The sequence below is a fragment of the Brachycentrus maculatus genome, unplaced genomic scaffold, assembly GCF_059751285.1.
Source record: "Brachycentrus maculatus isolate JH-2025_06_01 unplaced genomic scaffold, ASM5975128v1 h1tg001775l, whole genome shotgun sequence".
NCBI classification, from domain to species: Eukaryota; Metazoa; Arthropoda; class Insecta; order Trichoptera; family Brachycentridae; genus Brachycentrus; species Brachycentrus maculatus.
In genome coordinates, this window is record NW_028282371.1 from 2,501 (window position 1) to 15,714 (window position 13,214).

At 30.7% G+C, this 13,214-nt stretch overlaps 1 protein-coding gene across 1 annotated transcript; it reads right to left on the reverse strand.

The window, feature by feature from the left end:
- Positions 1-10,138: 10,138 nt before the first annotated feature.
- On the reverse strand, positions 10,139-11,869 carry LOC148298641 (prolactin-releasing peptide receptor-like). The gene has a single exon (XM_088276737.1). It carries the CDS (start codon positions 11,470-11,472, stop codon positions 10,144-10,146), a length of 1,329 nt encoding a protein of 442 aa, XP_088132863.1. The 5' UTR covers positions 11,473-11,869; the 3' UTR covers positions 10,139-10,143.
- Positions 11,870-13,214: the final 1,345 nt, after the last annotated feature.

A 13,214-nucleotide genomic window follows, 5' to 3' on the forward strand; every position in this document is an offset into this window, starting at 1 on the left:
AAGAGTTTCTGCTTAGTAAAAAGCTTCTTTACATCTCACCAATAGATGTCTCTAGTGAAGTTCTAGTGATTCAAGAACAAGGTTTCTAAATTGGTTCATATATATAGAACTTCCAAGAATTTGAGTAGTGTGGTTGTCAATAATGGGTAGAATTAGTGAATGTTACACGTGTGTCAATTGATCACTCAAACCAGCCTATGACGGTCGTCAGCCTTGTAAATGCCCAGACTTCCATATTCTTCTTCACCTTTGATGAGATGTCAAAAAATAATACGACACTTCATATAATTTTTTTCAGTAGTATAACCTGCATCCATTATTTTTAAAGTCAATAAATAACAAAACGACGTATAGAAGAGCTACTCATAGACGTTTGATATAGTTGGATATATCTGAATTAGATCGTTCAGTTTAGCCATGTCGTATTTGATAACATGTCATAAACAGATTTATATTAATAAAGTTTAATAAAAAACTAAAATACTAAACTCACATTTTAAAATATAATGTGTCCTCAGCACAGGAAAACGCAGTGAGGGTATATTATTGTAATTTTTTTATTAACATAAACAATTGTAAAAAAAAAAATATTGGGCGCTTACGATATTTTCCGATATGTCACCAAAAGTTATGTAATCTTCAAAGTTACTTTCACAACATTTTTACGTCAAAAATATCTCCAAAATAATAAATCTCTTCATCATTTTAAGTTTTCTATGAATTCAACGACTTTGTAAGTGGATGAAAAATATAAAAATAAGCTTTGATAAAAAATTACTTATTTGAATTTTTTTTTGTTTTTAAATTTCGTGAATTTCTGAAAAACACTTGGATAATATGTTAGCCCTTCAAAAAAAATAAAACCTATAGCAAATAAAAACCTATCAGCGGAAGCTAAACTGTAAGTGCACAACGGAGTCCTGGTTCCAACTCAAATGTATGGAAGTGAAACATGGAGTTGGCAAAAGAAGGATGAAAGTAGACTGAACGCAGTCGAAATGCGATCTCTCAGAAGAATGTGCGACAAAACGATGTATGATAGATGTGCGAATAGTGAAATAAGGAAGGAATGCAAAGCTGAGATAAGCATTATCGATAAAATTAAGAAAGGTGTGTTGAGATGGTTTGGACATGTGGAACGAATGAGTGAGGAAAGAACGGTAAAACAAATTTATGAGGCGAATGTTTGTGGGAAAAGAAGCAGAGGAAGACCGAGAAAAACATGGCACGATCAGGTATGCCAAATGGTATCGGCGGGTATGTATGAGGAGATGCATGAATGTGGAGGAGGCGAAGAATGTTTGCAAGGACAGAGTGGTGTGGCGCTCTATTCTCTCTGCTTACCCCTGCGGGGAAGCGGCGTGATGGTTAGTTAGTAAGTTAGTTAGTTAGTTCCTTCAAATTCGTCGGAATACTAAATTCAGATAGGAGAGGAAAAAGAGTAAAGCAGAAATGACTAGGGCGCTCAGGACTGCATTATTCTACTCGTACTAGCTTGTTTTAACTAAACACTTCTAATGTATATATGTTTTGAGAGTAAAAACGTGAAAAGTTAACGTTTGAAAATAATCACAACATTTTTGGGTATGTTCACAAATATAGGTTTCTCCACATTTACACAAGAGTTATTTCTTTCATTTCGACATCTCAACATTGATGTAGAAAAATATGAATGTGTTGAACCCAAAAACGCAAAAATGTTGTCAATAAACTAATCTAGTCAAATTGTGAGCTGCAAATTTTTTTTAATCAGTTTATAAAATAATCCGATTAGAATCTTACAAACATCCAAATAAAAGGTTTCCGTAAAATGAAAGCTTCCTCAAACTAACCATAGATGGCTCCCATGTTTGTGAACTCAAACATAAAGCATCATGAGATACATAATATACATATGACTAGATGTAAGGATGTGAAAGAAGCTGGGAGCGTATGTCAGGACAAAAGAGTTTGGCGTTTCATCCTCTCTGCCTACCCCTGCAGACAAAACAGCGTATTGGTAGTAGAAGTAGAAATAGATTTGGAATATATGTAAGAGTTCTAATAAATTGAGTAGTTTGGTTTTCATTCATGGGTAGAATGGTGAATAAAATACACATTATAAATATAAAATACACATAAATAAAGTACACGGGAATAAAATTATCAATTAACCAGCCTATGACAGGTCTTAGTCCCTGTAAATACACAGATTTTTTATATTCTTCTTTATCTATGTTGAGATATCAAAATGTGTTAAAATATCCCAAATGCCAACGGCAAATTTTCAGGAAAATATATATATTTGAATTTTTGCAGTGTTGATATTTTGTTAAGGGTCAGGATTTAGAGGGCGTTCCAGAAAATGTGTTACAAAAAGGAAAATTTCATTTTGAAGAAAACAAACATAGAATGGCCAAGTAGTGTAGTAGCACAACCACATTCCTTTGTATAAAGCAGGTGGAAAACTCAGTTATGCTAAACGACAGAGGAACCTCCACTGAAATTGCTGTTTATTTTTGTCAATATTGAATTTGACTGAGAACGTCTCCTTTTTATCATCAGTTGTCAAATATTCTCTGTCATATTGAAAGCTTACGCGACAAATTTATTTTTAAAGTACACTTATATATTTTTTATTTTGCTTATATTATTACGACGCAGAAAAATCTTATATTTTCTTAAATGTTTTTCGCAGACACTTAGAGGCACATTTATAAACTTTATAAAATTAAACAACTTTGTTTTAACCACTTTTTAATATTAGTACACTTTGACCTACCGGTTTTGACAAACACCTTGTCATTATCAGGGTTTATTAAATTCTAAAACATTAAAAACGTTAAAATACTTAATATTAATTACATTCCCTTACCAAAAACTTCCACACACTCAGTAAAAAATCCTAAATGTTATTTTTATTATATTTTGCATTGCATAGCAACCCCAAATAACAACTAATGGAATAACCCAAAAACAGTATGAAGCCGCGCACGCATACGTAAAGTGGAGAACACACACAAAAACCTACTGTGCGGAATTTTTAGGAACAGAAATTGGAAAAATATCAAAAATAGGACTGTTACTTAAATTTAATTGAAAAATGATAAAAAAATGGTAAAAACAAAGTTGTTTTAATTTATAAAAAAATAACTTATAGCTCATTAAAATACGAAAAAATATATTTTTCTTTTTATACTTCTTAAAATTCATCATTATTAAGAAAAAATATGTATTTAGATCTTAACGCATACGAAAAAAAAAATTGAGATAAATATATATATATATATATATATATATATATATATATATATATATATATATATATATATATATATATATATATATATATATATATATATATATATATATATATATATATATATATATATATATATATATATATATATATATATATATATATATATATATATATATATATATATATATATATATATATATATATATATATATATATATATATATATATATATATATATATATATATATATATATATATATATATATATATATATATATATATATATATATATATATATATATATATATATATATATATATATATATATATATATATATATATTTATATAATATATATATATATATATATATATATATATATATATATATATATATATATATATATAAATACAGAATTTATTTATTGTGGTCTCACTTTAATTTATTTTTGGAAACGCAAACCCCCTATTTTTTTCATTAAAACTACCATAGCCTATTCAGGCACGAAATTTCATCCCTGTACTGAGATTTTAACCACAACAACGAGGCACTAAAAATTTTCCAACGAAGGGAGATTTTTCCCTGATAATTAAAATGAGTGTTCAAAATGTTTTATTATTCTGAAGTTACAAAATAATATTACTAATAGCATTTGAATAACGCAAAGTGAGTGAGAGCTGCTCGCTTATTTATAGTCTTGTTAAGCCCGGAACGCTTTAGTCTACCTGAAAACTGCAATATAAATTCAAATTTCAGTGTATATCATAAAAAGTTCTTTTTTATACAAGAAAAAACCTCGAGTTTGATTTTTTCTATTTTTTCTGGTTGTAAAATCACGTTTTTACGTTTTGATTATCAAAGCGTAAAAGTCACCCATCACAGGCGCGTGTAAAGGTGTAATAACAAACATAACAAACTTGATATCATTAGATTTTATGTGAAGGTCAAGTAGTCGTATCGCGGGAGATTTTTTCATTATTTCGTTTCGCTTGATTTTATTCTCTCGTTTTCATAATAATTCACGAGATTGTATTGCCGTCTCTAGGCCGCATATGGGTTGGAATACACTCTTCCTGGATAATAACATATCCTTATTATTGACAACCTGCCCCGAAGGTGTAGTAAAGTTATGATACGGAACAAAGGTTTTGGAAATTGAAAAAAAATCAGTTTATTTCAACATGTTTTTTGACTCATTTGACGCACCTCATTTAAAGGGCTTGAAAAAATGTGTAAACGATATTTTCTTATTATATTATTAGATTAAAACCAATATTTTTAGCTTTTTCACTTTAATTTTATTTGACCAGCGACCGGGTTACATCGTTACCGACATCATCAGACTGGTGTTATATTTTCTTAGTTCATAAGATAAATATCCAAAAAAAATAAAAATTAAGTAGACTGAATGTAGGTGAAATGCAAATTCAGCGTGCAACAAAACAATATATTATGATTAATGTTCTAAAGTTGAGATACTGCAAGATTGCAAGGTTTAGACAAGCGATATCGATAAAATTATGATGGGTGTGTTTAAATTGTTTTCGGCACGTGGAACAAATGAGTGAAGAAAGAGTAATAAATTTATAAGGCAAATGTGGCTGAAAATAGAAGTAGAGGTAGATCGAGATAAAACTTAGCATGATGTAAGTATTTCATGTAGTTATTATTTTTTGACATCTCATCAAAAATGAAGAAGAATACGGAAGTCTAAGCATTTACGGGGCTGACGACTGTCATAGGCTGGTTTAAGTGTAACATTCACCAATTCTACCCATTATTGAAAACCACACTACTCAAATTCATGGTAGTTCTATATATATGAACCAATTCAGAAACATTGTTCTTGAATCACTAGAACTTCACTAGAGACATCTATTGGTGAGATGAAAAGAAGCTTTTTACTGAGCAGAAACCCTTTTTTTAGTATGTGAGGTCGGAATCCTGGATTATAATCACACAAATGAGAAACGCCAGAAAATATCATTTTCATTTTTATTATTTAAGCTTGTAATTTGACTATTCATTTAATATTCTTCTTCATCTTTGATAAGATTTCAAAAAATAATATGAAAATAACTCATGTAATTGGAGAAAATCCAGATTTTATGATTAAGTATTTGGACACACTTAAAATGTTCTAAATTTCATATACTTGTTACTAGTCAAGTCAAAATCAGCAATAATCGGCGGCCATGTATGACAAAATGTATGAAAGTAGAAGAGAAAGATTTTTAAAAAATCTGGCAAAGATTGTTTGCAAAGGCAAATCGGTGTGGCGTTCTATTCACTCTGCCTACCTCTGCGAGAAACGACGTGATGGTTAGTTAGTTTAAATTCTCTTTAAAATGAATCAATGTTTTAAACGTTTTGCAGAGCGCTTCCATTTACAATATCATTTGACTCGACCCGAAAAATACTCACCCGATATATTTTAACAATGAAAATATGAAATAAATGACCCTCGGGAAATTTTCAGCCAACCATTCGTTTACTTAGTTAGCGAATGGCTGAAAACTGAAAAGTTTTTTCAGGTTATGCATTTTCCATAAAATGGAAACAATGTGCTCTTTTTGTTTGAATTATATTTTTTTTCTCTACCAACTTCAAACACTGTTCGTGAAATGAGACTTCTTAATTATTTAAACCGCTTTTTGTGTCATTTATTGAATTTTATTTAGTGATCTTGAAAATTCGATAACATTGAATTAACGAAATTATTAAAAATTGTAAAAAAGATTTAAAATTTTAAATAACATTTCAATTTGAACGATTATTTTACTCAAATATTATAAATTTTCAGTTTATCTTCAAATAGTTGTGTTTAAAAGATCTGGTAAGTGTTTTGAACAACACGTTCTCGTGTAGCCAGAAGTCTAATCGAGAAACATTTTGTAGACGGACATTTCGGTGATGGTCATTTCACCGATGGAGAATTCATTGACGGACATTTTGCCAATTGATATTTTGATGAAGGAATTTTTTATAACGGACATTTCGTCGACGAACATTTTGCCGACAGGCATTTTGCCAACGGACATTTGGCGGACGGAAATTTTACCGAAGGCAATTTTTCCAACGAACACTAAGAATTTAGACGATGGTCAAACATATGTATTTCATTTAATAAACATTTGACGGAATGAAATTACGCATATAATCATTTCAGCTACAAAGGCGTTCAACCCTCTGCCGACGGACATTTTGGTGATGGTCATTTCACCTATGGACATTTCACTGACGGATATTTCGCCAATTGATATTATGTCGAAGGAAATTTTTACAACGGACATTTCTTCGACTGACATCTCGCCGACAGGCATTATGCCAACGAACATTTTGCCGACGAACATTTTTACCGTGATCATTAAGACGATATTAATTTGTCAAATGGACATTCACTTAATTACGTAATGAAATGACGTAAATATTCAGTTTAGCTACAGTGGCGTTTCATCCTCTGCCTACCCCTGCAGAAACGGCGCGATGATAGTAGTAGTAATAGTTATGCAGAGTGTCATTCACACTAGGCCAATCCAGTCTAGGGTCTATAAATATAAATTTAATTAAAATTGATGTAGATAGTTAAATTCACCCCGACTCAACCAAATCTTTATCCGAATTTCACTTTATAAAAACGGGTATCAATCAATCTGGCAAGCGATTTATGGTACCAAATCGTGTAGCAGTTTTTCAATTTCAAAGGAAAAAATCGCTTTGGACAAGGGGATCAACAAACTGTAGTCAAACAATATAAATTAAAATGAAATAGATTTTTTTATGTTTTGTACTGACAATTTGTATTTGTCCGGTGGAACTGCATTTCATATAATATAATATTGTAAAATAACAATTATATGTTTTTTCACATTTAATTTGGTTTCTTCGTAACCGACATTAGATTGGAGTATAGAATTGCGTTATGTTAGATAAAATTATGTTTATGTTATGTGTTTATGATATGTTTTTTAGAAAACCATTTAAATTTAATGAATTGACGTAGTTAATTATAATCATATTAAAGTGGTGAAATATAAATAAATGCCATGGTAAGGGTTGTTAGAAGTATTTTATATAATTTTTACTATAAGATAAAGATTTTTGTATGTAAATTAAAATATCATATGGGTAAATTTGAAACCATTGGTTAATAAATCCTATTGCACATTTTTCAAAAAAAATAAGAAGTTGTCAATCAACAGTTCCAAATACACACATTACTATTTTAATTGAGGTTCAAAAATCTTTTTCTCTTATTTTAAAATTCCTTTCATATAAATTTAGATTCTCCGAAACATTATATACAATCATGGTTTTCAACCCCTGCTATATCACACAATATTTTGTCTAGCTTCCCACAAGTCTGATGATATCAGTAACAAAGAAACCCTGAAAACTGGTCAAATATAATGTATGTGGAAAAACTATATACTTGTTATTTTATTCCTAAAGAAATTATTGAAGTAAAGATAAAGAATATTAAATTTAAATCTTGCATAGTAAATGAATATTTGTCTTTAATTATATTGTGACCAACAATGAATCAATATTTCCACATTATAACAGTCGAATCAATTAACATAAATTTATAGATCTGGGATTTTACTGGAATAACTTGAAATAAAAAATATTTCATAATTTTATTGGTATCCTCCCATTAGTTTGATTGTAAAGGCAAAATTCAGTCACTGGTCAAATAAAATAAATGTAGAAAAAAATTTAAGTTTTTATTTTCTTATATAAATTAATCGAAGTTCTATTCAGAGACGATGCCATTAAGATTTTGTTTTGAAAACGAACTAGCGATTCTATTAGATTAACAAAGTTGCTCTGGTTTCACACCGCATACCACATCTGCGAACCAAAGTATCCTTTGCGGTGCCCGAATACGATTACATAGAAAAACCTATTGGTAGATTCGTTAGAAAAGCTCTCCAAAGAAGCTTTCTGTGCATAATCTCATAATCTTAGTTACACGTACCTAGGGTGTATTTTTGTGTTTGTATTGATTTGATTCGACTTATTTAATCCGTTTTGATTGAAAAATGTAACTTTGAATATAAAATAAAACTTGTATTATTTAAAAGGCGCTTTTTTCATAAAATGCTATTCGCTGTGATATTTTTAATATTTTATTTTGAAAAAAACATCATTCATAAAAGCTAAGTCAGAGGTTTAATTCCTATTTGGGTATAAGTAGCATTAAAACTACATTTTTTTTTTTTAAATTTGAAAAGTGTAAAAATATAGAGTAATTTCTGCATGATGATATTAATTACTATTGTGCTACAGTATTAAGTAAATAAGGTCTATCGCTAGACGTTGCAACTCATGCAAAATAGAGTAATGACAGTGATACTAAAGAAAAAGTTCAATAAGTAAAACATTTTACAAAATGTAAAATCTAATGACGAAAAATGCTCATTTAACGAACTTAATTCAATTGAAATTTTGGGAAGTCTTCAGTAATTTTGAATTAAATTTTAAAAATGTAAGAAAAAAATACAGAAATATAAATTAATATTGGATTATATATTTTTTTATCTTCTATTTAAAATATTATTCTCTGTACTAATAAAAACAATTAAGACTAATCATGTTTATGTATGAGACCACTGAGACCACAGTTTTTTTTAAATGTGAACTTGACTAGTTTTGAAAAATACAAATCTTTTCATCAACAAGTGAAAAAAACCGTTGATGAGAACAACTGTAGTTCTTTAGTTCTTGAAACTAGTCATATGTAAATTAATTAACTCAAATTTACTTCAAGTGTTTTATTATTATGGTATATTCATCATGATATTCTACAATGTTGATGCCAAATCAATAAACTGACTTGTCATGTAGGTTATAATTGATGAATTTTTAAGTACTGGAGTTTTTAACAAAAAATTTATGTCAAAATATTTTTTTTATTATTTATATTTATTTTTCCTATATTCTAAAATTTAGGTTATATTCCAAATACATACAATGATTAATATAAATTTCAACATCTTGTGAAGTCATTAATAACAAAAGATTAGAACAGATCGAAAAAGTTAACTCTATTTTTAAATTTATTCTATCTGAAAAATATACGTCCAAGTACATCTCGAGTTTGCCAATATTCAATCAATATGTAAAGTTGTAACGTAACCCTATAAATTCATCAGAAATATTGCAAAGTAATTTATAAGTCAATGAATATCAATGAAGAACCTTGTGAATGCCCACGCTGTAGAAACTATTATTTTTCAAGAGGGATAATGTACAAAATTATTGGAGATAGTGAAATTTATTGGAAAAGATGAAAGATTTCCTTTACTAAGAGAAAAAAATAAATCAATTTTCAAAACGAAAAAAATAAAATACTTTGTTTAACTTCACAATATCCAAAATCTGAATTACAAGTGGGCTTGGTAAATGTATTTTAAATTGGACAATAATTACAAACTCAAAATCAAATATAACATGCGTTTTGTCAATACAGTGTCGTCATACATAAAAAAACAACTAGTTGAACTTTAGATTTTTATAGCAATTGATTTTGTACTATTTTTTTTAAGTATAATATATCTGCAAAGTTCAGAAGCTTGTTAGCTAGTAGGGTAGTAAAAGCAGGAAAAGTACCTGCAAAAAATGCAACGCAAACACCCAGACTAATTAGAAATGAATATTTCTTGAATTAATTTTGTGATAGGCAGGAATCAAACCCGGTCGCCAGTTTCACAATCGAACGTCGAGCTAATTTTTCTATGGTACTTACCTTTTTATTTTTTATTGACACCGAATATGATTGTTAATATTTTAATCTTATCAAGAAAAAAAGAAAAGTTTAAAAAAATACCCACATTCTTGACGGGTTATAAGCCAATAAATAAATTTTTTAAAGATATGTTGAACTTACCGTATCCTAATTTAGACGATAGGTGGCGGTGATTTCAAAGTCATGTTGTGGCAAGCTGGCGTAACTTCACTGATGAGATGAAGTCTAACGGCTTCTCCGTGAGGAGTATAGGAGGCGCTGACTGCCAACACCACTTGCTCCACCTCCACCCTGCTCTCCTTCCTTTCTCCCCCTACTTTGACCGACGGCACCCTGTGTATGGAGGATGGTAGTAAGCTCTCCTGTATCGTCTCATTGTTTCCGTTGCATGTCTTCTCGGATCTGTTGTATCCGCCAGTTCTTCCGGTCTGCGTGTTTCCCCTCCACATAGAGGAAGGGTCGAAACACGGGAGCACTTGCTTAAACTCCTTACGGAAATTCTCGTTCAGCCACGCGTACAAAAATGGATTGTAACACGTAGAAGACATGCCCACCGAATGAGCTACAAAAAAACATAGGAAGTAAAGAGACCAATTGACAGTTGGTATGTAAAAATCGTAGAATACGTTGATGAGGTTTAAGGGAAGCCATGAAACGCCAAATATCCCCACCATCGCTATCAGCATCCGATTTGTTCTCCTCTTTCTATCTCTGTCAGCCTCTTCCTTTTTAGTGTTTTTAGATCCTGGTTTAGCTTTGGCCCGGTCATTAAGCTTTAGGCATACGCACGTGTAGCAGAAAGCGATTATGAGGAAAGGCAAGAGGAACTGCATTGTTGTTGTCATAGCTCCGAAAATCTTTCTAGATTTTTCTGAAGGCCAAGCTTCTTCGCAGAAGGTGGTGTTGGTGAGATGGTCACATTCGAGTTCCATAAAATAACCGTAAGGGAATGTCACCATCAAGGAAAACATCCATATGGAAACTATTATCCAGATGCAGGTGGTCAGCCTCATTCTCGGGTGGAATGGGTAGATGATGACAAAGAACCTGTCTATGGCGATGGAAGTCAGGGTGAGAGTGGAGATATATACGCTGCATCCTTGAGCGTAGGGCATGACGTGGCAGAGTAATCTGCCGAAGATCCATCTTCCTAAGAACGTGTACAGAGGAGTAAACGGCACAGCTAACAGACACAATAGTATATCGGAGAGGGCAAGATTGGTGATGAACAGATTGGTAACAGTTTGCATCGCCCTGTTTCGGAAAACCACATAGCAAACTAGAACATTTCCGAAGACACCAACGACGAAGATCAGGGTATACAGAAGGCAAAAGATGACTTGGACGAATTTGTTATCTATTATATCATCCTTGGTGGCGTTTGATGTTGGGGTGGTGCTTGTTTCTAGGAACCCGAGTCCCAGGGAGGTATGGTCGGGGGAAGGGGTGCTGAGGTCCACCCACCCCACGGTTCCCGTCATATTTCTCACTTGGGATTAAAGCTTTATTTTAGAACTGTTCAACCCTTAAGAGGAATCATTTTAATCTTTTTAAGGAGTAGGTTTACGCTGATTGTTATTTTTACTTAGCCTTGTCATGTTTACGCGAGTCACATAAAAAACTTTGCTAATTAAAAAAGTAAATGGCTTGAGAAGTTTTAAATAATTATTTTTAGAGGAATATGATAAAAACCCATTTTTTAATTAAAATGCTTTATCTTTACAAAATTTATAACACTCGTTTTTCATTTCATATTATTTTTATTTTTTGAAATCGAAAAACTTGTAATGAGTTTATTTTTTATCAGCATCACTTTTTGTCAATTAGGATCGATGTTGTCGTGATGAGTGTGCAGAGCAATTTTCGAAGTAATCTGGTATTCTGCAACAAAAAAAAACATTCAATTAGTATTACAATCATTAAAGTTATTCATTGGTATTCACAGTAGTGCAGTGGTGAGCGTGTTTGGCATCTGTGCTGGAGGTCCTGGGTTCAATTTCTAGGGGACTGATTTGAATGTTACACGCGTATAAAGTGATCAGTCATACCAGCCTTTAACAAGTCCTAAGCCTTGTTAATACCCATATTTCCGTATCTTTTCTTCATCTTTGTTGAGATATCGAGGCAACCTTTTTTCGTAAATTATGATTGCACGCATGTAACATCATTTTCTTAGTAAAGAATAAGTGTTTTTATTATATTTTTTTTTATGATTCATATTTAGTACGGCGCATTGTTACTAGCTGTTTACAAATGTATTGAAAGGGATACTCAAATGGACGATCTTATTATTGAGACGCAACAAAGTGTATCCAATAAGATATAATGCATAAAATTCTCCCCAATTTATTTTACCTTATTTTGGAAATCATTCTATTTCTTCTGCTTTTAATATAAAAACATATTCTATTTCTTTATTTTTTTAAGAGTTTATGAAAATATTTGGTTTCATGTTTATTTGTAAAGATAAAAACGTGTTTCCATTTCACAATTTCTCTTGCGTGCTAAGTTTGGGTCAAAATCATAAATAAAATAAAAATATATATCGTCCAAACGTTTTTTGGAGTCATAAAGTAAGGAAAAAAATTATTTAAATTTTATTGCCACCCCCCTTTTGCACATTTCCCTCTACACTTAAGTGTTAGGGAGTGTGATTATGGAACAAGACGTCTTTGACTATCCTTGAATATTTTCAAAAAAATATTTCCACTGTTAGGTACATTCAGTTCAATGCTAATCATCTTATCTTCATATCATTAACTATCAAGATTACGTCAGTTTAATGCGGTGCCTTATGCATTGTTGTGTACGTATGAGGGTGACATATATTTTTTAAAACTATTGTCATTACATATTTTTAAAAAATGAGAAATATTTGTGTTTTTATTACTTGCACAAATATTTCAATTTTATGCTATTTCTGTGAGCCTAAGCGTTTCATTATTTTAAAAAAAGGTATCAAATTGTAGTAGAGTGGGTTCAAACTCAGAAATTCTGACTTAAGAGTCCGCGACACTAACCACGGGAACATAACCTGTCTCATTTCGACAAATTTCTTTATTTATTATAAAACGGAAATTTATTTATTTTATTTAAGTATCAGAAACTAGAATATTCAACGTACAAATGTTTTTTTTTTCAATTGAGTATAAAATATTTCATTCGAGCAGAAAACTTTCTTAAATTACAGGAAGTTTATTTTGAAAATACCAAAATAAATTTT

Excerpts from the sequence above, each read along its gene's own strand:
- LOC148298641 (XM_088276737.1), bottom strand. The coding sequence starts at position 11,472 with ATGACGGGAACCGTGGGGTGGGTGGACCTCAGCACCCCTTCCCCCGAC.